Raw genomic sequence first — 25,451 nt, forward strand, 5'->3', positions numbered from 1 at the left:
CTTTACAAACACTGGAGTTCCAGCTAAAGCCTGAGTAGACTGATAAATCAGTGATAGAGCCCATAAGTAAGGCCAAAATAAACTCACTGATCACTTTATTATTTAAATATAAAAAAAACAGTTTCACATGTATGTTACTGAAGTAACACAGACAGGTACAAAGCAACTTTAAACAGATGTGTCACAAAAATCAGGCAGTATAAACATACATCATGGCGCGATATTACAAAAGAACTCTAAAACAATCTGTTTTTTGGACTGAAATGTAACATTGTGCCTCCTCATATTTTAGTTTTAAAAATGGAGTGTCACTGCTGAAACTTCCTTAATGATGCAAGACAGACAACTACTCTGAATGATGGGCTTTGCCTACAGAAATCACAGTCGCAGTGCTACATTAACTGGCTTTATCCTGTCAGATAGTTCTATTGCTAAAAATATTTTGCTATGCGTAAGGATCAAAGGCACACAATATACATCACTGCACTTTCCCTTTTAGGAGAAATTTACAATCTTCTCTCCACTTACTCCTGAGATGTTTTGGAGGCAGCTTTAAAATTTTGTCCTAACAAACACCAAAGAAATGGGTATACAACAATCCAGTTGTATGAGGATACTGTATGTGCTCCAATGTCTCTCGCATCAAGCAGGCTCCCAAATATATTCCAAATATATGCAGCCCGTGCTTCCTTCAGATGAGGTATAAAGTCTCTTTTCTGAAATGTAAGACTCTTCCTTTGAACTGGTTATTTTTAAAATGTAGGCTTCGTTCTTCAGAAACAAATGTTCCACAAGGATGGACAGCAGAGTAGCCTGTTCAAATCTAAATGATTTCTTTCTGGGCTGAGCCAGTTGGTCGGCGGAAGCATTTGTAGGCAAGTAAGCCAAGGACAAGTATCATCAAGGAGAGGAAGACCATGAGTGTGACATAGCCTCCGTAGGGCAGGGGTGGAGTGTCCGGAGCTTCTGCAGGGATCATGTTTGTCAGGTTGAGCATGTAACCCAGCGTCCAGCCAGCATCACTGTCCCCGATCTGCAGAGACACAGGGAGTTATACTGCAAGCCACACTTGAACAGCTAAAAACAAGACATTTAAGCAATAGAACATGAGAGGGAGTGTGTTATTGTTTCAACTGTGATGTTATGCACAAAAACAGAAGACCTTGAGTGGTACAATGTAAGTGTTACAATGAGTGTTACAACAGTTTTACAATGTAAAAAATAAGGTAAAGCAAAGAAACTCCAAACAATGTTTCAAATATTTTTAAAATTTGCTACTTTTTACTTCAAAATTTTGTATAATTAAATCATTGTTCTGATGTGAAATGCATAGTTCTAGAGAAACTTACTGATTTAGAATTGTTGACAATGGTAGTGATAGGAACCAGACGTTCAAAGCGCTTAATGCCTCAAAGCTACCTTACAGAAAGTTTTACACAAAATAGTTATGAATATGCTGCCTGATTCGTGAGACACTGTTTTCAGATAGTTTTGAGATAAACTTTTGGCCATTTAAATATGGCAGAGAGCTACATGCAGAGTGTTGCAAAGCAGTACTCAAATAACCTTTTTCTTTTTTTGAGTATTATCAACATTATATATAAAAACTTGTGTAGTAGGCTGACTGGTCATTTTGGATAGTAAATACATCGCCTATATTTGCATTGCCAACATGGTAACCCCTAGTTCAAAAATTCAATTTGGTACGTTTTTCTACAATGAACCACTTCACATCAAACTACTCAGAAAGACTTTGTTTACATCATAGTGATTTTGAAAAATCAGTGTAAGTTCCCTTTAAAGTAACCAGTGTTGTTACTTAGCAACCAGCTATCATCAGACATAACACAAGCAGAATGCTTTTCAACCATATCAACCTTTTCAACCTATCAGACTATGTTGCCAGGACACACTGTTGTAAAGTATTTGAGTTCAAAGTATTCAAATGGGATTATTCATCAAACAGATCAATAATCATTATGATCAATAAGCTGTGCTTACCTGCTTGATAAATTCGATGTCTTTCCAGTTCTCAGAAGTAAAGTTGTATCCATCTTCCAGCAAAGTCAAAATGTAGGTACCTGAGAAGCAGTATTCGGAAAGATACTTTTCCTTCACGTCAGGGTGGTTTTGCTTTATCTGCAAGTTCAATATGAAGCTTCAGTTCAAAATAAATCAAAACAGGCTCATATTTTTTTTAAGTGAGTAGAAAATTCTTACAATGCTCCATGGTGTGGCACAGTATCTTGCCAGCTGTTCTTTAGCCTCATCTAAAGAGTAACTGGTCAGGTTCAAAAAGTTCATCACAAAGTAGAAAGCAGAAAATGCCTAAAGACAAACAGTGAAAGTCAGCTATGTCATATTAATGTATTTCTCTATGCATTCCACAGATATTATACAAAACTGTATGTATTTTACATTTTTTTCCAATATTGCATTGCCTTACCCCAAACTTCCCATCCACAGGGGGCTGGAAGACACCATTGAAGGAGCAGGTTGAATGAGTACAGTGACTGTCATTAAACACTTTTCTGACTGCTGCACGACATGCTGTTCCATTCCCAAGACCCACATGCATGAAGTCTTTCTGGGTCAAACTCAAGCCTTCTACACAAGGGCTGTTAAAGACATTCTCAAAGTTTTTGGGAGCTTTGTAGCCTTCATGGAAACAAGGGTCCTTCAGAGTAATGTTACCTGTCTTAAAAAAGAAAAGATATAGAGAGAGAAATATAAGATGCACTTGCCTGGCATGAGCTAAATGTAAAATGCTCTTCATTTTTCTCAAATATCTTACCAATTTTTGATATGTTGATCGTATTTCGTTTGCCAAAGAAAGCTTAAGGACCTGATCCTTTCCATAGCAGAGGAAACTGTGGGTGTATAGTTGGTAATCGTTTCCATAAAGCCTAAAATCAATAGAATTGTCTGGAGACTCCAGATTCTGTCCAGACACAAAAGTGATCTGAGTAGAGGCTCCACCCAAGTCAAGAGCTCCTAGAGTTCCTGAAGCCTGCATTTAAACACATACACACAAACTTTATTACCATTAATATCCCAAGCTACCAATCTAAATATACTTTTTAAAGGAATGATTAAGTAAAAAATCTAACTTATACAATTTTCTACTAACTCCAGAAAAGTCTTAGCTTGACTACATTTGAGGTTAGTAGAAAATTTTGTAAATTTCGTTTTTCAGTAAACCATTCTTATAAAGATGGCCAAGTAAACATAATAACTAATAATCATTTAATCTGGTGGTTCATCTTGTTCAACTGGATTAAGGAAGATGGTTTTAAAAAAAAACATAAGTAGAGATGCACCAAAATTCTGGCCACCAAAACATCTTAAAAATGGTTAAAAGAGGCACTTTTGTTTTTTTGGCTGAGAAAAAAGCCTCAGGTTTTGAAATAATTACAAATTTCACAAACAACAGTGCCAAAGTGCAAAGTATAACTAAAAAAGTAACTGTCTTGGATGATCAACCATTCTGTTTTTGAGGACGCTGGATTTCACTGGCACATTCTGTAGCCTATATACTGTAATAATATTTTTTTTAATTGTCAGCTCAGTTTTGTCTTATTAAAAGCAGATTTGATCAATAATGAAAATGTGTTTTCTTTATTATCTTGTAGTTTTTGTTTAGTAACTTCATTCTAAATAATAAATTAAACTTAATTACAACTTAAAGTTCAACAAGAAAACAAACAAAAAAAAAAAAAGATTTTTTTTGTTGTTGTTTCTGTTTTCAGCCACGTATGTCTTCATTTTCAGTTTTGGTTTTCATTTTGGTGCATCACTAAATATAAGTAATCAAATGTTATGTGTTGTATGTTATGGTCCATCTTGTTAATCTGGGAGCAAAAGACTAGATGAATGGACTTCTTAAGTACCTTTCTTAAATAATCACTCAGGTAGTTGACAGTGATCCAGCCAAAAGCTCCCTCTTCTTGGCCAGTTATAATTCGAGCTCCCTGATAGGAAAATGGGTAGGTTTGCAGGAATCGCTCCACAGACTCCAGTACCTTTTCTGAGGCAGCGTCATTCTCCATCCTTAACAAACATTCTGTTATCTATAGATATTCACTACAGTGCAGTAAAGAATTAGACAATGACACAAACGTTGTAGTTTTTACACTCCAGCAAATGGAAGAGCCTAAAAAGCTTAAACGCAGGGTGTTATCAAGGGTATATAGGTCTATATTGGGCGAACCATGTAGGAATCAAAGCTATAGTGCTCTCAAGTCAGAGGACTACAAATTATGTTTAATACTGGTTATCTGCTAGATTGTTTGTTATTACTAAGCATCTAAATAGTGCGTTGTTGCTTCTTTAAGCAACGTTTCGATGCACTTAATTTTGGCAATATTGATCAATTTATGCTGATTTTGCGCATTGTGATGATGTGCTTTACTCACACTGATTGTTCTTGGCTCCTTGACAGACTCCATTTGCAAATGCACAACTACACAACTAAAAGCAATTACAAGTATTTTGGTAGAGCTTTTCTGCTTGACTTAATGACTCAACAACACATAGCAGACTAAGAACCAGTTTTCCAGTTATATTCTTTTCACCCAACCTAGTGGTGAATACCATGGAATTAAGACCGACATTCTGGACTTTAACCTCATAGTCAATGTTTAATTTCAAACAAAATGTTCTGGAGTCAACAAAAATGATACCACTGTCAAATTTCTTATGGCTAAAATATTTGGTAGTTGGTAGTTGCAATAGTTGGTAATAATAGGTCAGTAAACAGTAATGAATACTGTATTATTTGTTAAATGTAGTCAAATATAATAAATGATTAGCATCTTTCTTTCAGTGAAGTAATATGTGTTAAATTTTCTGTATATCCCACATAATGACTTTCTCTACATCTTCTAATGATATTAAATATTATTTACTTGAGCAGTCTCATGCCTGCTGTGGCTCCGAGGTACACTGGTGTCTCATGGTGCCTGTGGTCAGGTATGGTATTCCTGGCTTCATCCATGCATTCCTTCAGAGACTCACCAGCCTTCTTTGGTTCAGCTGAATAACTGGAGATGCCCTTGCCTGTTAAGAAACCACATCAAGTGCGAAGGAGAGTTATTTACTTTAAAAAAAAAGTACAGAAGCTCTTACTGAGTAACAGACAGCTGCAACATTCTAATGAGTTTTATGCCAAAACTTGTTGCAGTAATAGAGCCTAAAGCATATAGTTTTCAAAGCTCAGCTTGCTCGAGGCATGCATAATTGCAGTCACGTGGTGAAATCTGTGTAGGTTTAGAATTTAAAGCAGCCTTTCTGATGAATATGGTTGACTATGCTGTTAAACAGTATATTTAAAGCAATTGTTCTGATGTACCTTTCACATTGCAGGCATGCTTCTGCTGAACCATTCCAGTGTTGTTTTCTTTTTCTGCTGGCCACTGGTAGATATAGACAGATGTATGGGAGGAGCCTGCATCCAGAACTATCCCATACTGCAAAGCAAAGAACAGACACAAAGCACTGAAAAAGAGCATCTATGACAGTGCAGAGCACATCCAAGCTTGCATGATGCATGAGAACAGTCTAAACTTGTCACAGCAATTTTTCTTAATTAACTTATTGTTTGGCCTATAACCACTCTCCATAAATCAGGCTTGTAAACATTTATTTCTGGGCACATTTAGAAATTTTATTGCTATGCACATGTTAATAAAGTGTCAGTATGATTAAAAACCAAAGTCAACAAGAGCTCATCATAACACATCATCCAAAAAATGGAAACTGTGGTATTTTCTCAGTAGACAATTGTACAATCTTAGCAGTAGCACCCATATAAGCATCAGCACGGTATGTTCTGACTACTACAAATCATGTTTTTTTATACTTGTCAGCAAACGAGAAAAGGTATTTTTGAAGAAACTACAGATTTTTAAATCAGAAAAGTATTTGTAACCAAAATGTTTTCAGCTGTGGATGGTTACTGCTGATAAGTTACATTACATCATTAATAAGTTTAAAGAGGGATTCTACCTGCAAAATTACCTCTAAACAAAGTAATGTAAAATGCTCTTTTGTATAGAAACTTGCAAAGTCAGAACTGTTCACAGTGGTTGTGATAGGAACTAGATGTCTGAAGCGTTTAATGGTTCCAATCAACCTTGCAGTTGATTATTTCTAAAATATATTTATGGCGGAAGCGCACATGCAGGGCATTGTAAGGCAACACAGTCCCCAAAGAAGACATATTTTTTCAGATTTGCCACTATTTTAGCATCATCATGCTACCATAACATTAAATACAGAAACTCAGAGCACAGTGTAATTTCACCGGTCATTTTGGATCATAAATGAAAATATTTACAATTCTATATTTGCATTGTAGACCTGATGACCCCCTCCTATCATCACCACTTTAAAGAACTCAGCAAGTAGGTAAGTTTCTCTACAATACACCATTACATATCAGACCATTTTTAGCTATGCTTACATCTCCATGACTTAATTGTGCAGAAAAATCATAATTTCCATGTAAACATGCTAAAATAAATGGAATGCTCTTAGCACATATATTTACAGTTCAGCTGGTTCTGTGAATTGTTTGTTTATTATACTGACAAATAAGAATTTGGCAATCCAATAAATGAGTAATCCTACATTAAAGACATCTAGAGAGCCCCATCATTGTGTCTCCCGGAAACATTACCATTTTTAGCCCTTTATGGTTGTACTCAAACACTTCTAGAAAAGGTTTTGATATACGACCAAAATAGGTTCTATGAATTATAACAATAACAATTGGTATTATATAAGACCATGTCTAAAAGCTTCTTTAGAGAACTATATAGGACAGTTTCTCCATCATGGAAATTATACATGATAATAATAATATGCCTAATAATACTAATAAAAATGTATGTAATAGAGATTATTATAACTGACCATCAAAGCCTTGTGGAGGCAAATGTAGTATACTTAGCATGGCACACATTAAAAGAATCTAAGCAGTGAAAGATCTTTTTTGAGGTCTCTTAGTTCTATATACCATGGTATTTACTAAGGAACTGAAGAACCCATTACCTTGTACTTCTGGTGTAGAGGTTTGTTCTGTACTACTGCAACGGCCACCATTGTGATGATTACAGCGGCGAAAAAGACACCGATGCAGATGATCCACGGCCTTCGCCACGGATTCTTGGCTTTCATTTCTAAGATAAACAGTGAGGAGAAGAAAGGGACTGAGTTCATCTGTTAATGCACAAATGTATTAAACGTGTCTAAATTTAAACTAAAAAAAAAAAAACAGTTTTAGAAATTGACGTTCTGTGACTTTTTAAAGATCATAAAACCGCACCAGTTTAACTAATGGATTATCACGGCATCTAAACAGCCAGACACCATAATGAATAACATTAAATTACCTGTCATGTCGGAGAAATTCACAGTTTAAACAGAATTGTGGAGGAAAGACAATGAAAGGAAACACTCAACTGTGAGCCTCGTGGAAAATCAAATAAGGTATGAACCATCACACTGTTTACCCGTCTCCTCTCTATCAGGTACTGCGGCTTTCCACTGTTTATACAAGGCCATGCTCTGCTTTTGATCTGACACAGGCTTTGCTTTTTCTCAGCCAGAATATAAAAAGATCACACTGAGTGCAAACTATACACATACACTGTGTGGTCGGCAGGAAACTGAACAGTCTGTGGCCGACATTTTGTTGTATTTTTCTTTTTCTGCATTTTAATACTTAAGATTTTAAACAAAACAGTTACTGTACATTTGAGCTTTAACCTAAGGCTGAATCTTTTCATACATAGTGTTCCTATTTTAGGGAATATAAGTAATCGGACAAATGAACAGAATCTTAAATAAAATAGTCATGACTAGTACTTTGTTGCAAATCCTTTGCAATCAGTGACCCACAGACACCAGCAGTTTCCTGGCAATGATTTCCCAGCCATTTCTGTTCCTGCTAGTGTAATAAATGCCCAGTTGGGTTCAGGTCTGGAGACGGACTTGACCAGCCAGGACAATTCCAATTTGGTCCCTGAAAAACTCCTTAATAACAGTATGTTTGGGTCATGGTCATAGGTTAAGTACCATTCATTGCATTTTGAGGTATTTGGCTAGATTTGGATCATAAGCAGTTACCTGCTTTTCTCTAATCTTCAGGCCATCTGTCCATTAGACTTCATCTCAAACAACAACATTTCATGTACTAAATACTATAATTGTAGCTCAGCATACTGTTCTTGATGCTATTCTTGAGGCTTACCTCAGTTAAAACCCTCTGAGGTCATGCAGGTGTATTATTTTCTTTAGGGTAGTCTTTGACACAGCTATACTTATAATCTGGACATGATTCTTGGTCTGTTCAACAGTTTTGTTTGTGTGTGTGTTTCCTTTCATTGTTTTAAGTATTATTTGACCATCCACTGCTGTCATTGTCTGAGATCTGCCAATTTACTAAGTTCATCCGTGTATTCTTGTTTCTTAATGCACCAGTTGATTTGATCACATTTTGATTTGGTCTTTGATTATTTATTCTGATTTTTCAGTCCCAAACTGATTAATTCTGACAGCCTGCTTTCACCCATGAGACAAAATGTTTTCTTTGGAAAGCAACAATATGTAACAAGCATCTCCAAAATTGTCACTTTACAGCACAGAGTAGAAACTTTCTTAACCTTCAATGTAAGTTTATGTAACTAATCTTTATTCAAAACAATTTTGGAGCATTTTTATAGGTCCCATCATTGTGAAATTTTTACACTATGTAAAAGACAGCTGCTGAGCTCAAATTATGCAGAAAGCTAGAAACTGAGAAAAAAAAGAAAAAAAGATTGAGATACACATTAACTACATTCATACCCGTTGCCTTTTAGGGCAGTGGTGTACAAGGTCAATCCTGTAGACCCCATGCTCTGTACGTTTTTGTGTTTTCTGTACTCTTTAACACACAAGTAGCTTATAAATTAGTTACTGAGTTGAAAAAGTTGTGCTAAATGAGGGAAAACACTAAAAACGTGCAGAGTAGGACTGGGATTAGGAATCGCTACACTTGGGATAATGACTAAATGAACGCTGGCCTATTGCCCAACGTCTGTTCTATTTCCAGCTATATCTGATCCAAAGTAGCATATCATCTTGATAGAAGGCCAAACACAAATGCATCTTTAAATGAGTAAGTCTTGTTGCTAAGCTGAATGCCATAGGGACGGCAGTGGTGTGCGGCTGCTTGCTGCTGTTTAGGCAAGCGGCAGGTTCAATCCCAAGTCACCAGACACACAGAAAAGCAGCTAAAGGAGCTACAGGAGGCCTCTAAGAGAGACTAGCTTGGAGCTAAACGAGCTGAAGGAGCTAAATGAGGCCACTAAGAGTGACTAGCTTGGCCTCGACGGCTACATTCCTGAGCGTCTGCGCTTCCTACAGCACATCTCCACTCCACACGCAGTTCTGTGAGTAGTTAAACAGAGAGAGAGAATAGCCTACGGCTACGGGACACAGGAGTAAGACTACACCTTTACCTAAAATCTGGCCTACATTCCCACCGGAAGAGGTGCATGAGGAAGGTGAGTCCATCAGAGGAAGGAAGAGCGTTTCGGTCACTTCCACTGTGAGGGCTCTGCTCGCCATGGAAACCCGGCTGAGCCGTGTTAGCGTGACCGCCGGCTGGAGAGCCCCTGATCTTTGATGTGTTGCTCAACATTAGTGTTGAATGCTCTGTACACCGGTCCTGTCTAACTGCAGAACTGAACGTTTCCTTAGTTGCGCTATGTTTAAATTTAGGCCGTAGCCCAGGGACTCGTTGTTTGCTTTGAGAGTGGGGGAGGTTGCCAGGGCCACGTCTTCTGTTTATTTTTCCCCCCAAAGTCACTTACGACGCTTGTGTGGATTAAGTTCCAAAAACCGTCGTGTTAAATTCATTTTAAATGACCATTTCCAACCTCTCTGTCCGTTTGAATTAAACAGACTGTTTTGTTACTGTGTCTATAAAACCGATAGCTAAATGTAAATCGATTGCTCTGATTGCCTCGTTTCGTTCAAAAAGCAGTCCGGGTTGAAACGCTCCACATAATTCATAAATCCTCCTCCTCGGATGTTCCTGTTTAAGATTTCGGAGGTCTTAAGCACGAGGTAATTTGTGTTCTGGTGGTTTTGGTCAGAAACAAGATGGCCACGCAGGAAATGATGCATTTTTGCATTTTTTTTCTGTGATTAAAGATAGTAGCTAGGTTTTGTGTAGCTGCAACAAAATGAAGAGCAGAGGATCCTTCTGAGATGAGTAGTGTTTTTATTCAGGTAATAGCTTCACATAACATGTGCTTATATTTTTATTTTGAGTGTGAATGCTTTTAGCCGGCAGTGTTCAGGTGTGGCTGCTGAATAACTAAAATGCAACCAGTTTACAATACAGTACAACTATGAGTGGCTGCCATTGCTTTATTGTTGATGCCCCTCACTAGGAAAATTGGGGCTCGTAAAAGAATCAGAATAAATACAACATTGTGGTGGCGCTTATCTCATAAATACCACATTTCCAACACAACTTCAATACGTATGGGTGGAGCTAATCTGCTGTAGGCTGGATAGGCGTAAATACGTTGATTTTTGTGACATCACAAAACAATTAATTCAAAATAGGATGTTGTATGGACTGTATGGACTGGGGAGTAAACGGTACCTTTTAAAAGAATAAAACAATTTACGTACTACATCAAACTCTTTTATTTCAACAATGCAAGGAAGGTTTTGGTTTGGATATGGGCCCTTTAAAACACATTGCAAGAATCTGCTGCTGCGAGACCAGTGCTTCTGTATCTACCAGCTTCTATCATCTGAGTAAAGGCTTGCATGCAAATAGAGTCCAAAGTCTAGCACCAAGATAAAACAGTATTAAATTAAGGCAATAAAATATTTTACATCTAAATAGTCTAGGCCAATAGTTTCCAACCCAGTCCTTAGGGCTCTCCAGATGGTCCACATTTTTGCTCCAATCTAACTCGTAATATGTAGGGATAAGGGGGGTGGTCCATCTGGGAGGCCCTGAGTACCGGGTTGGGAAACATTGGACTAGGCCAAGGAAACTAATGCATTGTTTCATTACTGCATTACAAAAAAAGCAAGGACTGAGGCAAAGCCACTCATGTAAACTGTGATAGGCAGTATAGCATTTAACAATAACAAATGCAGCAGTAGACTCTTATCACTGCTTGCCTCACTTCCCTCTCAGCACTGCCCCGCTCATTGTTCACCATGCCTTCTGCTCTAATGTTTACATCCAAACAATATCCTTTTGTTCCACAACTTATCATTTTTGGAGTTTTTTTACCCTTGCTTCTCATACTGTGATATGGTCAGCTATGGGACTGAGACACCTCAGGTATGATGCAACTGAAGCATTGTGGATCATAAGTGTCCATTTGCATGAAATAGTCTGAGGTCCGTTTAAAAAACAAACTTGCACAACTTTTCCTGTCTCGCTACATCTACGTGGAAAGGATAGGTGCAAGCTGAAATGTAATGAGATATTAAGAAAATGATAAATATTTACATATTGAATATGTAAGGGGGAGCAAAGCACATGGAGTAAAATGTAACATGGACTTTTTAAGTAGTTAAACAGATTCAGGTCAAATACTGCTGCTGTCAAAAAAAAAAGCCCAAAAAGCTTTGTCAGTTTTGGTCAATTTTTATTTTTGTATGTGTTTTGAACACGCTGACCTTTGTGTAAAAGATATCATGATATCATGATGAATGAACCAACAGAAATGCTCCAAAATTGCTTAGAATAAAATCTCTTTACATTAACCTATGTTAAAATTAAAATCGGTTTTTGCCTTCTCCTGTGAAGTTGAAACTCCTTGGACAGCAGCAAAAGCTTTTTTGGTCAGGTTCTCATATTCCCATAGCAACATAACCCATGAATTTTCTCCCTCAACATAAAGACTGTTTTTGTGCCCTAAAAGTAAGTATTTTTTATCATAAATGTTTTTCTTATTACTAAGCTGTGTGCATGTTACAGAATTACACAGATATTATTTTAATCCCGCTCTTGGTGGCTGCAGTGTGGAACATTTTTGAAGCATGTAAATAACTCACAGTGACAGCTGGCCAGGCTAATGTATAGCCTCCATGCAGCAGGGTTAGTTTAGTAAACTGTTACAACTAACACTCCCAAAGAACACATTAAGAGAAGTGTAAATCCCCCCCATTTTGAATTCAAAATAGTTCTTTATTTTTTGGAAATTTTTATGCATATCATCACTGTTAAAACAAAACCTTGTATCTCTGAAATGGTAACTTTACAGGAGAAGGAAAATCATTCTTAACTTCTAATGGAAGTTATTGTAAAGAGATTTTTGTTCCAAGTAATTTTGGACTAATACTATGGGTCTGTTCATGAAATTTAACACAGTGCAACATGTGACTGCAGTTTTCTATTTATGCCAAAAAAACAACAGAAATGGAGATACAATGTTTTTGCCTGACAGCGACAACATATTCATCAAATAATAATAAAATCTATTCACACGTTATTGTTCTGATATTTGCTCTATTACGTTGTGAACAAAAATAAGTTTGCCATGTTTGACACAGCCTCTTTTCACAATTTATTTTTTTGTGTGCATGTATTGTTTGTATTTATGCTGGAAAGCTCCTCTCATTCAAACAGTATATATTTGTATTGAATTAATTTACTTTTTGGCAACTGTTGCAGCTGTCCCCTGTGTAAGTAACTCTGCCTGTGGGATAAGTTGGAGCATTTGCACTCCCCCACTTTCATCTGAATTGTTCACAGATGATAGATGCTAGAAAAAAAGTTTATGTTGTTTGGGCAAAAATGATGCAAATTACTTTTTCGTCCAGTACCTACAAAGCTGCGGCCACTAAGCCAGTAATATGTGACTAACAAACAACGTGAAAATGTTTACTCACTGTTTTTACTGTTCTTTTTTTTCCAAGGAACAGTGATAGAGTGAACCGTGAAATGCTGCATTTCTAAATAAACCACTGTTTACTTAGTAGTGCAATTTAACTGTAAGCATGTTTTGAGAAAGTTTCTCTGGAAAAAAGCATTTCTTTTTAAATGATCAACAAGAACACACACCCACACTTCACTGAGGACTGTAGATTTGTATACTAGTATAAGTTTTGTGATCTTGTCCTTGACCTTTAACATAAGTGATTTAAGGGGAAGTTTGTCTGATCATGAACATTGTGCCTTCACTGCGTTCCTGCAGACCCCCGTGCCAGATCAAACACATCATCTCTAAGCTTTCTTTGCCTAATTGTGAGTCGTTCGCTAACCCAGGAAATGGAAGTCGTTACTACAGTAACAGTGGAAACAAATAAACTCTACTAGATTAAATGACCTGCTGCTTTGCTCTAAATAGCCAAATTATCTGCTTTAAGGCAACCTCCACATGTCTCTGATACAAACTGTTAATACACAATTATGTTTGTTCTGTAGCGGTTCATGTAAAGAATATGTTATGGCTCAACTCTCTAAGAGAAGACGGGAGACACTCACCCTCTCTGCCTAGTAAATCTTCACTTCTGGTCTGGCTCCAATGCAGTATGTCTCCCATGAAGTTTTTGACCATTCCTTCTATATGTATTTCTTAGGCACTTTATAAGTATGTCCCTACACCGCATTGAGTATCAATGAAGGAAGAGACTAGACTGAGGCTGGGGTGCCTTAGGCTAAACCAGGCACAGCAAGATTTACGCATCATCTGTAGGCTTGTCTGTGCTTATCCTGCTTCATTTGCCTGAGGGTTGTGCAATTCAAAGGATTGTTGTCTACCTGAGCCTTTTTGTAAACAGTCTAAAACAAATGGAAGTAGATACATTTGAACATTGTATAGTTCCGTAAGGTCTCAGTTACTGGTGTCTATTAGTTCAACAAAAAACTGTAGACATGGTTACAAATTACAAAATGTAACATTCATTCTCCATTTCCATATATGGATGCTAAGCAGTAAAAAGGTTTTTAAATGAATAGTTTTTTGGTATCATGAAGACATTTACATACTTCTGCATATTCAGCAGTTTAGCTCTGCCCATTCACACTGAAGTCATAAGAAGTGTTTTAGCCTGGACTGCTGTTTGAATGAGGCATGATACAGAGTAGCCGATCAGAACAGTGCTTAAATATCAATCTTAAAGTCATATTAACATAAACAGCTAGGTGTAAAGAGATATTTGCCATGTAATATGACTGCTCATGTAAAAGTTAATTTGATGGTTTGCTACATTAAACCATATAAAAGTCATACATGGACCTGTGTGGAAAAACAACTGTTTTAAGCATTGTAACAGCAGCGGCTTTAACATAAAGGTCTCTTTGGGTTTTCGTTGGTGGAATAGAACAGAAATATCAAGAAATGATAGTGCAAACAAATTAAAATAACCTAGATAAAATACATTTCCAAAACCAGACAGTGAGACAAAAACACATTACATTTTCACTTGTTCATTAACAGTAAGATCACACTGGGGGTAAAAGATATTTTAAATGTATTATACTGTAACTTAAGAAGTCTGTAGTGAGATCCTGCTAGAAGAAAATGACATTTTACATTTAGAGGATGATCATCTAATAAAATAATCAATTCAGCCCTATTTAAAGGGCCTACCTTGTGGAAAAACAACATTTTTTTTTAAATAAAGGAGTTTGATGTAGATGTAAGCTGTTAAAGTTTCACTCCCCAGTTCTAACAGTCCATTTATTAAGGCTAAGCTGCAAAAACAGCCTGTTTTGAATTCACTGATGTTGCACATTTATGTATGTCTACCCATTCAGTCCACAGCAGTTAAGCCCCGCCCCCAGCCCTTCATGGTGAAGTTATAAAGAGTGTTTCAGCCCAAACTGCTTTTTGGATTTGGTACTAAACAGGACAGCCAATCAGAAGTTTTTTTGGTGCTATATAGAACTGTTTATAGCACCAAAAAGGGTTCTGCTATTGTTACAAGCTTGACATCGTAACAATAGAAGAACCCTTTTTGGTGCTATTTAGAGCCCTTTTCAAAAAGGTGCTATATAGAACCATATACAACACATTCTCCATCACTCTGAAGAACCCTTTTACAATGCAAAGAACCTTTTAATCATGCAAAGGGTTCTTTGAGGGTTCATGGTTCTATATAGAACCATTTTCTTTACTAGAAGAACCCCTGAAAGCCATCTTTTTAAAGTGTGTACATAAACTTACACATATGTGGACCTAAGGGGAAATAATTCAAGTACACCTCTGAAATAGTTGTTAACATTTTATAAGCTGTCCACTAATTTATCTACACCATTAAGGAGTTTCTTGTTTCTGATACTCCAGTAATCAAGCCAACAGATAAACGCAAATGTCAAAACTGACCCAATAAAAGACTGACAACACAATGTCCTAAGATGTGAGCATACCTGAAACTTAATGAATTTTGTCAAAGTTTTGTTTTTCTCTGGGTGCCTCATTTGATATATGATGAGTTTTAGTATTTACACTCAAAAAAAAAAGAAATTAAATAAATAAATTGTGTTGTCTTTAAGTATCTGGTTTATGTAAGATTGACAAAATCTCAGTGAATGAAAACTATATACATTGATCCATAGAGAATTCCATCTCAATGAAACCAAAAATTTCAATTTTGTTTCCTCAACAGTCAAACTTCGTGTTGAGGTAACAAAGTCTGTGTAGACTGACTACTCAGTTTGACTGAATGGAAATGTTTGGCATAATTGAATTAAGTGCATAAAACAGCAACAGCAAGGTTGAAATGGAACTTTGACAGGTTGACAGGTGAACTCGCAAATCTCATTGCAAGGACAGATTTCAGAATTAGAGTGGGACAGGAATCAGAAATAGTTAAATGACATTAAAGGCTTTTAACATTTACATAAATCAAAGCTCAGCTGTGTACAACACTCAGCTTTAAGCTAAAGAATCACAGCAGGCCTGGAGAAGGTGCATGGTATCTGGTTATGTGAGACTGCATTATGAGGGATCAGAGGACTGAAACCACATTTTAATGACAGTAGGGTAGGAATTATGTTGATAACAGGTATATGATCACTTGGATACCTTCAGCTTTGTGTGAGGCCTGCAGTCAGCTCATTACAATAATCCAGATGTCGGGCTGACAAAGCCACGCATCATCACAAAGAAATTGTGTCTGAGCGTTGTGTCACACATGTCAAGTATTTAGACAGTCTCAGTACTGTACCTCATTCACTGAACTGAAGTTTCCTATTCAGTCAAGTGCTTTTAGCAAAAGATGAGGAAATGCCTCCTTGTGCTACCGCTGTTGTCAAATCACCTAACAGAGTAAAAAGAACCTTTGTCCTATTTTGAGAAAGCACTGTGATGTCATTGAGAGGGTTAAAACCACCTTTTAAACTAGGAGCCTTAGATTAACTACTCTGTTAAAGGGCCCATTAAGTTATTTTTTGCTTTGTTTTCTGAAGTAATATGTACACACAGTGAAAGTATTAAAATGTACTATTCACTTCCCATCCAAACATGGACACTAAACAACCCATTTTGAATTAATTGTTTCTGTGATGTCACAAGAACCAACACATTTACATATATTCACCATATAGCATTTTAGTTCCACTCATTCATATTGTAGTTCTAACAGGTGTTTCAGCTCTGAGTGCTTTGTGAATAAGGTGCTATTCAGGACAGCAGATCAGAACAGAGATCATTTACAATATATTAGACTTAAAGGCACAGAAACAAAAAAAGCCTATTTAAATTAAGAGCTAAAGAGAGGTTGAAAAATGGTCTTGTAAAAAAGGAATTATGACTGTTTAGGTGCATAAACCACACAAATGTTATAAGTGCGCCTCAAGGAAAAAGTGGAAATTTAAGAAAAAAGTCAGATATGTAGGTCGTTTAAATAAAGACATAAATAAATTCTGCGATGTTCAGTTTTGTTGTGCTCCAAAAGCTAACACTGCATAGTTGGTGTTACCAGTTGAGCAAGTGGGGAAATCCCTTGTTGTATCCAGTCAGGAGAACAGGAGAAACAGTTTCTCCACCAAGGAATCCTCAAAACAAAAACTGAGATCACTATTAGGACCTCACAAGATTCAGGGTGGTTTTCTCATGGCTATGATTTACCATAATGAAAGGAATGTTCCTGACTGAGAAAGGAAAGAGATGTGCTTGCAGTTGAGATTTAGGAAGAGATACAGAGAAAAACCACCAGGCCTATTCTGTGTTTGAAGTGCATGTTCTTGAGGTCTCCCAGGTGAATGCAGACAAGTCAGTGCAAACGTATCTTTCTGATGTGTTTCCCAGCAAGGGAGGAAAATCTACATGTGTGACTACATATGGTCACATTTATCACGTTAGCATTGTGAAGCTTTTTTCCATTGTCTTTCAAACAAAGTGCTTGAACTCTGTAAGATGTGCATCTGAACATAATTAAAATGAGACTAATGAAATTATTTCCTGTATAATTAGAGGAAACGCCCTGTTTCCAGTGGCTAGTGGTGATACTTTATACTTTGTTTTGGAGCTAACATAACCAGAACTCTGACATTGGAGAGTAGAGATCTACACTATGATGTTCTCTGATTAGCCTGATTAATCTTTACTTTAGTAAATTCTCATCTCAAGTAGCATAAGGTATATTTTTGAAACAAATAGCAGATAGGCCTTGTAGCTTTAAGGTCAGAGGATGTCAGCATGTCTGTGCTGCGTGTTGTTAACTTGTGAAATGACTAACGATTGCAGACAGAGCTAGACATGCAATACCTCCCCCCCTTTTCCGTGATGTCATCACAGCACAATGGCTTTGTCTCAACACCAAATACTACATTTTTGTATTCTACTGACATTAAACAAGGAACCTGTGTAGTGTAGTGTAGTGATCTCTGTGTAGTGATCATTTAAATTGTCTTTGGCTAAAGATTGTTTGCAATTAATTCATTAAAGGGTCAATATTCTATGTTTTATTGTATATAACTTTTGTGTTTTGTTTTGCATGCCAAAAAGGCCATAATTAATTTTTATATGACCATTTTCCAACCTCTCTGTGTCCCTTAGTTTTAAACAAACCACGTTTGTTGCTGTGCCTGAAAAATGTGTATCTCCAAAATAGTAACTTTACAGGAGAAGGCAAAAACATTTTATACTTTTAGTGTAAGCTAATGCAAAGACATTTTATTTCAGACAATTTTGGAGCATTTCTATTGATCCATTCATCATAAAATTTTCACACAATGTAAATGGGAGACGATTTTCTAAAATAATGTCAAAAAATGAAAAATTGAGATACTTGTTTATTTTGTTTTTTTTGGACAGTGACTATATGTAAATGATCTCTCTTTAGATTGACTGTGTTGTATTGCACATCATATATATATATATATATATATATATATATATATATATATATATATATATATATATACATACATATATGTGCTAGTTTTCATGACAAAAAAAAACAATTAAATCAAAATGGGCTGTTTTTGCAGCTTAGATTCCATATATTGACTGCATGAACTGGGGAGAGAACAGTATGTTTTGAAAAATTAACAACATTTACATACCATGTTAAAGTCTTTTGTTTAAAAACAAAGTGATTGAAATGTTGTTTTCAATAATGTGGGCCTTTGTGTTCTAGGTATAAACCTTGTGCCTTTAACTCTTATCTACATAAATTACCTCTAGTCAACTTTATATTTTAAGGTTAGGTCAACAAAAGAGTTTAAACTGAACTAACGCAACTTAAAACAAAAAGTGAATGTGAAATGTCAAGTTGACCTGAAAATTTTCAGGTTGACCTTTTTATAGCGTACCTCATTTGAATTGTCTCAGCTGAAAAGTGCAGGAAAAAATGTTTGGACTGAAATCCTCAGGAAAAAAATCAACTTCAGGGACTTCTGTGGATCCTGTGGGAGGCCGCAATAACAACTTTTGCGTCCAGACACTCGGGAACAGCACAGTTTAGACATTTTCTACTCATCTTCCACTCCAATAACACTGCTACAGACTGTCTGCAGTAACAACACTCCTTTTCACTTCAACATGAATGGGTGGGGACAGAACTAAAATTAATCCAGCATTCATTTGCATATATGAACAATGCGTAGTACAGTAAATCCTATATTCCAAACTGATTGCTCAGAAAGAGCCCATCATCGATGGCCCATTGATTTACCAAATCCTAAAACTTTCATGAAACAAAGACTGTTTGCTTATGGTGTCCAAAACTGTCAGGAGGCATGAAACAGTACATAATCATGTCCTTTCAAGCTAGAAAAGTCACTATGTCTCATTTCCTAGTAGTGGCACTCTCCTTAATCTTATCAGTCAAAGCCAAGCCCAGGACACTCACTCCCCTTTGTACACTAAAACTTCCTCTGGGAGGCCCTGGGAGGGTGAGCACACACTGAATCATGTTTTATTTTATTAGCCATCACATTTATATTTATATAAAAACAGCAGGGTGAAAAGGCTGTTGATGATTGCAGCCATGTTGGTTTGTTTTTGTTTCCTGACATTTTTAACTATTGCCCTCCTGAAGGAACGAGATAATCTGTTACATCCCCTTTGGCTGACCTCATCTTTGACCCTTCCACATACTACTGTTTTGTGCACCTCAATAGCTGAATGCATTGTAGATTCCTTAATGCAGTTTATAATGAGATAATCATCAACATAGCTGTAGAGATGATTGATATACAAAGTCTTTTCAGAACCTCATAGGCCTTTTCATGTTTCCATGGCTGTGTCTAGAGACCCCATTGTCTCTCCTTTGTTATTTAAAGTAGGTGTGGGTTATGATTAACTGCTGTCAGGCTTTCAAGTAGGAAAAGCCAGCTCATTGCTACCAGATGCTTAGTGCTCTTGGTGCTAGTGATCGGACATATGGCCATATATGGATGGATAGATACTTTATTGATCCTGAAGGAAATGTAGCTATATATATATATATATATATATATATATATATATATATATATATATATATATGTATGTGTGTGTGTGTGTGTGTGTGTGTGTGTGTGTGTGTGTGTGTACATATATATATATATGTATCATAAAGAGTCAGGTATATTTCAAAATATATGTACACATATATATTGAGCACATATATGTAAGTATCAAATATTGGACATAAATGCATAATATATGGATCATGCATATATGTCTGATAGCTGCGTAAACAAATATATCTCTGCTGTTGGAAGAAAACCTTGTATCTCCATTTTTGTGGATGATGAATAGACCAAAAGAAACGGCCCAAAATGACTTGGAAAAAAAGTCTTGTTCCATTGACTTACATTAAAAGTAAAGTAGGTTTCTTCCTTTTCCTGAAAAGTTATCATTTCGGAGATAAAAGATTTTCTTCCGACAACAGCGATATAAAAACTATATGGATCATTTATCTTACGTAGTCTGATCTATATATTAAATTATTTAAATGTGTCAGGAAAAATATTTTCACTTATTTCATGTTTAAATGGTTCTATAGCTTGTAACAAGTTTAGTTATGTAGCTATTGTACAAATAATACTAATATTATACTAATGTTTATATATTGCCAAGTATGTGTACAGATATTTGTTTGCACATATGTGTAACACACATTGATATTGTTGAAATATGGCTGAAATATATGTGCCATATTTGAAAATGGCCAATTTCAAATAAGTTGGCACATATATCAGATATATGCCCATATGTGACAAAAATAATTTGAAAATAAGGAAAATCTATTTATGCTAATATATGTCATATGTTTAAAATCCATACATTGCCATATATTGGAATTCTGTATTGGCTGGTAAAGTAATTAGGCATTGGTCATTGTTTAATAAATTGGAGCTAAGAAAGGGAAATATTTGTTAACATGTCAGGAAAAAAAATACATTTTTATACTGTGAGAACTGGGATCTCTCAGTGCTCAGTGTCTTAAGGGAAATGACTCACTTAAAATGTGATTTCAGCAACACTTGAACCAGTCAATTCATTTCTGCACACGAGTGCAACAGCTTTTGCCCACAAGTTGGCCACAGTCTGAGTGCATATGACACTGCTTCACATGTGGGCCAGCCTGTGACCAGTATAGATATATATGTGTGGCTGATATGTTTTAAAAAGCCATAAGTGAAACTTTAGAAAAAAACATATCCTGTGTCTGTGCCTGTAGAGGGTCAGGTAACACTTGCCTTTACAGTCCCCTAAGTCTTAACCAGGTAACTGTGAGATTCAAGCTCTTAAGTACTAGATAATTATTTTGAGCAACATGTTGGTATGTTCTGAGGTAGTTTAAGTAAGCTATTCTGAAATACCCAAAAGGTTCTAGGTATTAACTGAGTATGTGTGGGGAGCAATCTCCAAAGTTCTGTGTAAGTATTCTAAGCGCCAACACAGTCTCAGTAAGCTACACTGAAATGATTAACAGGTTATTAAATTGATAAAGAACATTTAAAATTTGGTCCCTGTCCAAGTGATTGCTGCTGATGTGGATTCGTTAAGGGGCAGGGAGTATAACTGGACCTTGGGTGAAAAATATAATACAAGAATAATGTAATATTTTGGTCTTTTCAGGGACTGTAAAAGAAGACCTTGCCTGTCATTCTCTTAGTCTCTTCTCTGTGTGCCAATAGGGCGCATAAGTGGAGTATGGCATGTAATATAGTTTAAATTGTTTAACATGTGTGGCTTTTCAGCAAGTCCATATTCAACAGTACTGTGATGTGTGAGAACAGTCACGATATAATTACTCTCACACAGATCTGGAGCTGGTCTCACTGCTCCTCATTAGAGCACTTTCACTTACATTACACCTCCACTGCGGAATGATCATAGACTCTGCCAACTGTGGACATCAGCACTGTTTATTCAGCTGTGCTTTTAAGGTTTTAAGACAGAATATTATTCATTTAAGTTATAACACAATCTCTTTATTTGACAATCCTTAACCATTTAATCATCCAGGCCTAGATGTTCTGATGTACTGATAAGGCAGATAGCGTTGCAGATGGTAATTAGCTATACAATCATTTTTTTTCTGTCTTCAGCCTGCATGTTTGTGCCTTGCTTGTGAGCAACTCGCCCTATAAAAAAAGGGAATCACCGAGGCCCCATTTCTATAACAGTCTCTAGAGGACTTCCTCAAACAACACATGACTGGAATAATAAGGAACGTCCACACCGACCTTGTTGTGTCAGCGACAGGAAGTTTGGTTTCCCCCAATGCAGTAAAAAAAGAGGGGCTTGTTGATGGGGGACAGGGTGGTGGATGGCACTAACTGAGTGACCAGGTCCATCCTCCAGCATAAGAATGAGACATCAGAGTCATCTGCTGTTCCCAAATGTATGGCCCTCTTTGTTTTAGAAAGACTTAAGGTGAAATCAAGGTTTAAGACAAGGTTTAGTTGTAAAACTTTCTTGTAAACCGTCTGCACTTTAATAGCTACATTGTTTTGGAAACACTGCCAGGCCTTTGTTTTGTACTGTTGGCTTTCTTCGTTTCCAGATGGCCTGTATGTACTCACAGAGCAATTCCTCGGGGTTATGTAACGGTCTTTCCTCGCACTTTCCTCTCAGACTGTCCCTCTAGCACTCTGAGCACAAGAGCAAACTCCCTGCCCCTCAGCGAATCCACATCAGCAGCAATCACTTGGACAGGGACCAAATGGACATATTAGCGTACTGGTCTGAACTTCATGTCTTCGTTCACAAGAGATCCGGTAACTTCCATTAGTTGTGGTTCTACTCATAATGGAAATCCAATTTTAAATCAGTCATACTATGAGGCAGCTTTTAGCTCTTCCTAAAGCCAGGTGCAAGTCATCCCAGTCATTTTTTCAAGGAAGTCGACAAGTCGACTAATATAGCCATTCTAAAACTACATAAGCTTCCTTTGAAAAATGATGTGCTGTTGAAGGTTTGTTTGACAGCCAAACCTGATTTCTTTTTGGCTCAGTGGTGTATACTTTAAAAGACCCTTTCCAGCTTTTTTGAAGGTTATTTTCGGTCATGCTCTTTTATGGAAATTTGGCAGACGTCTGAAGGCTGTGTTCACTCATGCAATTTACAATTGCTTCGTTATGTCAAATGCACATGCCGCTGAAATTGGTAGGCTGCATTCTCAAACAAGTCAATGAATCAGTTAAGGCCGGAAATAAAGGCAGAAGTCTGTTAAACCACACACCAGTGTCGGAATAAGACAAATCAGATTCAGACGTGATGAGATATGTATATAACCGCTCTACTGTCCACATCAATAGTTCTTGGGGAAATCATCTGTAAGCCATCTGGACCCAAGTAATTTGACTCCGCTGGACCGCAGCCTCCTGCTTTATATGCAGCCTCTTTCCCGCCATTCATGAGCTTACAGCTTGTCCTGTGGTGAACAGTCAGAGTGCACATAAACAAGAAAAAAAACGCTTGACCTACCTGGCTGATCATCCATTTGTGCAGCTTCTTTTTATTCCTTTCTCGCTCCCCCCTGTCTTCTTCCCTCTGTCACTCTCTCTTTCTGGGTCTCCCTCTGTTTGGTCTTCTTGCTTGATGGCTTGTATTTCTCAGCCAGCAGGTCTTTCCCATTCTTGAGGTCCTTTATAAGGTGGGGGTGGGGGGTGGGGGGCTTAAGAGTGGGCGGGATTGCCGCCAGCAGTCTTTTCCCCTTCTCTCTCTCTCTCTCTCTCTCTCTCTCTCTCTCTCTTTCTCTGTCTGTCTCTCTATCTCTTTCTCTTTCTTTTTGTCTCTCTCTCTTTCTCTGCCTCTGTCTCTCTCTCTCTCGCTCTCTTTTTTTCTTTTTGTCTTTCTTCCCTTTCTCTCGCTCTGTCTTTTGCTCTCTCACTTCCTCTCTCTGTCTCTTTCTCAATCTCTCTCTCACAAACCCTTACTCACTATCTCTGTCACATCACTCATGTGCCCATGTCGTCCTTAGAAAGCGGTAACAAAACCTTGTATCTCTGAAATGTTAACTTGATAGAAAAAAGCAAAAAACATTCTTAAATTGAATGTACGTTAATGCATCTAGATTTTATTTCAAACACTTCCTGGCAATTCCTCTTGGTCCGTTGTGTACTGTAAAAGTGAGAGAGAAAGAGACAGAGAGCAAAAAATTGTGTTCAGCTTATAGAGGAAACACAGCTAGGTGCCTGCAGCTTCAATACATAATCCACACTCTCACACTAGCTGCCATTGTCCTGCCACTGTTCCCCTCCTAAAGGGACTGACTTCCGGCCAAGCTTTCATCCAACACAAAAGCATGCTTGTTTTTTTTTTTCAACGGCGACAACTGCCTTTCACTCCCGCTTCTCAAAAAATATACTAGAACATTAAATGCTAAGTTATTGAAAACTGAAAACCATTGTTGCAACAAAAATTCTCATGGATTAAATTACAGCCTTTGTCCCTGTGTATTATACATCATTTCCTTGGGGAGCGGAGATGGCGCAGTGGATGCTGAGAGAAGATACTAAATGCTGGAGGGAAACAGACCTGAAAGATCAAGTGTGGGGTTGCGCCAAAAGAATGGGAGAAAACTAGATATAGAATATCTTCAGTCTCTAATTCCTCAACAACTCTTATGTTTACCCATAGTTATAAAAAGAAATATGTGGCACAACCTAAAGAAGGGCAAAAACAGGTTCAAGTAAAACATGCTTCTGGACACTTTTCTCATTTTTTTATAGCAATGCAGAATCAAACATTTCTCGAGATCCACATTTGTCACAGTTGTACACTTTTGTATGATAAAAGTATCTTTCTTTTGCTGGCTGTAATATAGCATTATTTTGTAGCACTATATAAAGAGCTCACAGCAACAGCTAGCCAAGCTAAAGTTCAGCTTCTACATGATGGGCTTAGTTTTAACACACACTTTTAAAACCAATGGGGCTCCAAGGGTTCTTTAGTAAAAAAAAATGCCTCTATATAGGACCATGAACACTTAAAGAACCTTCTGAATGATTAAAGGGTTTTTTGCATCATGAAAACATTTTTCAGATTGATGGAGAATGTGCTGTAGATGATTCTATAAAGAACCTTTTTGAAAAGAGTTCTAAATCGTACTAAGATGGGTTCTTCTATTGTTATGATGTCAAGATTGTTACAATAGCAGAACCCTTTTTGGTGCTATATAGAACACTTTTTTTAAAAAGGTTCTATATAGAACCATCTACAGCACATTCTCCATCAATCTGAAAAACGTTTTCATGATGCAAAGGGCTCTTTCAGTGTTCATGGTTCTATGTAGAACCATTTACTTTAATAAAGAACCCTTGAAGAACCATCTTTTTTTAAGAGTGCTGTTTTACAACTAAGCATCTCAGAGTCTGGGAGAATAAGTCTAAACATGTTACAGAAGAAAGCAAACATGGTGTTAAGAGTTTTTCCCCATTCACACTAAAATAGTAAAAAATGGGTTAACTTAAAAAGATTACTTCATGTGGTAGCAAGCAATTGAACTAGTTTTATTTAGCTCAGAAATACTTG

At 37.0% G+C, this 25,451-nt stretch overlaps 1 protein-coding gene across 1 annotated transcript; it reads right to left on the reverse strand.

The window, feature by feature from the left end:
• Positions 1–78: 78 nt before the first annotated feature.
• Positions 79–23,576, reverse strand: entpd1 (ectonucleoside triphosphate diphosphohydrolase 1). The gene is made up of 10 exons (XM_036572645.1): positions 23,403–23,576; positions 7,054–7,181; positions 5,351–5,468; positions 4,908–5,058; positions 3,891–4,050; positions 2,795–3,010; positions 2,447–2,698; positions 2,221–2,328; positions 2,002–2,139; positions 79–1,033 (listed from the first exon to the last, which is right to left on the reverse strand). The coding sequence occupies exons 1-10, from the start codon at positions 23,416–23,418 to the stop codon at positions 824–826; spliced, it is 1,497 nt and encodes a 498-aa protein (XP_036428538.1). The 5' UTR covers positions 23,419–23,576; the 3' UTR covers positions 79–823.
• Positions 23,577–25,451: the final 1,875 nt, after the last annotated feature.

Source organism: Colossoma macropomum, unplaced genomic scaffold, assembly GCF_904425465.1.
Source record: "Colossoma macropomum unplaced genomic scaffold, Colossoma_macropomum, whole genome shotgun sequence".
Classification (NCBI taxonomy): domain Eukaryota; kingdom Metazoa; phylum Chordata; class Actinopteri; order Characiformes; family Serrasalmidae; genus Colossoma; species Colossoma macropomum.

Bases quoted from the DNA above. Each gene is read 5' to 3' on its own strand.
- entpd1 (XM_036572645.1), bottom strand. The intron at 3,011-3,890 runs GTACTTAAGAAG...GTTTAAATGCAG, and splicing joins TGAGTGATTATTTAAGAAAG to GCTTCAGGAACTCTAGGAGC. The intron at 1,034-2,001 runs GTAAGCACAGCT...GTGTCTCTGCAG, and splicing joins ACATCGAATTTATCAAGCAG to ATCGGGGACAGTGATGCTGG.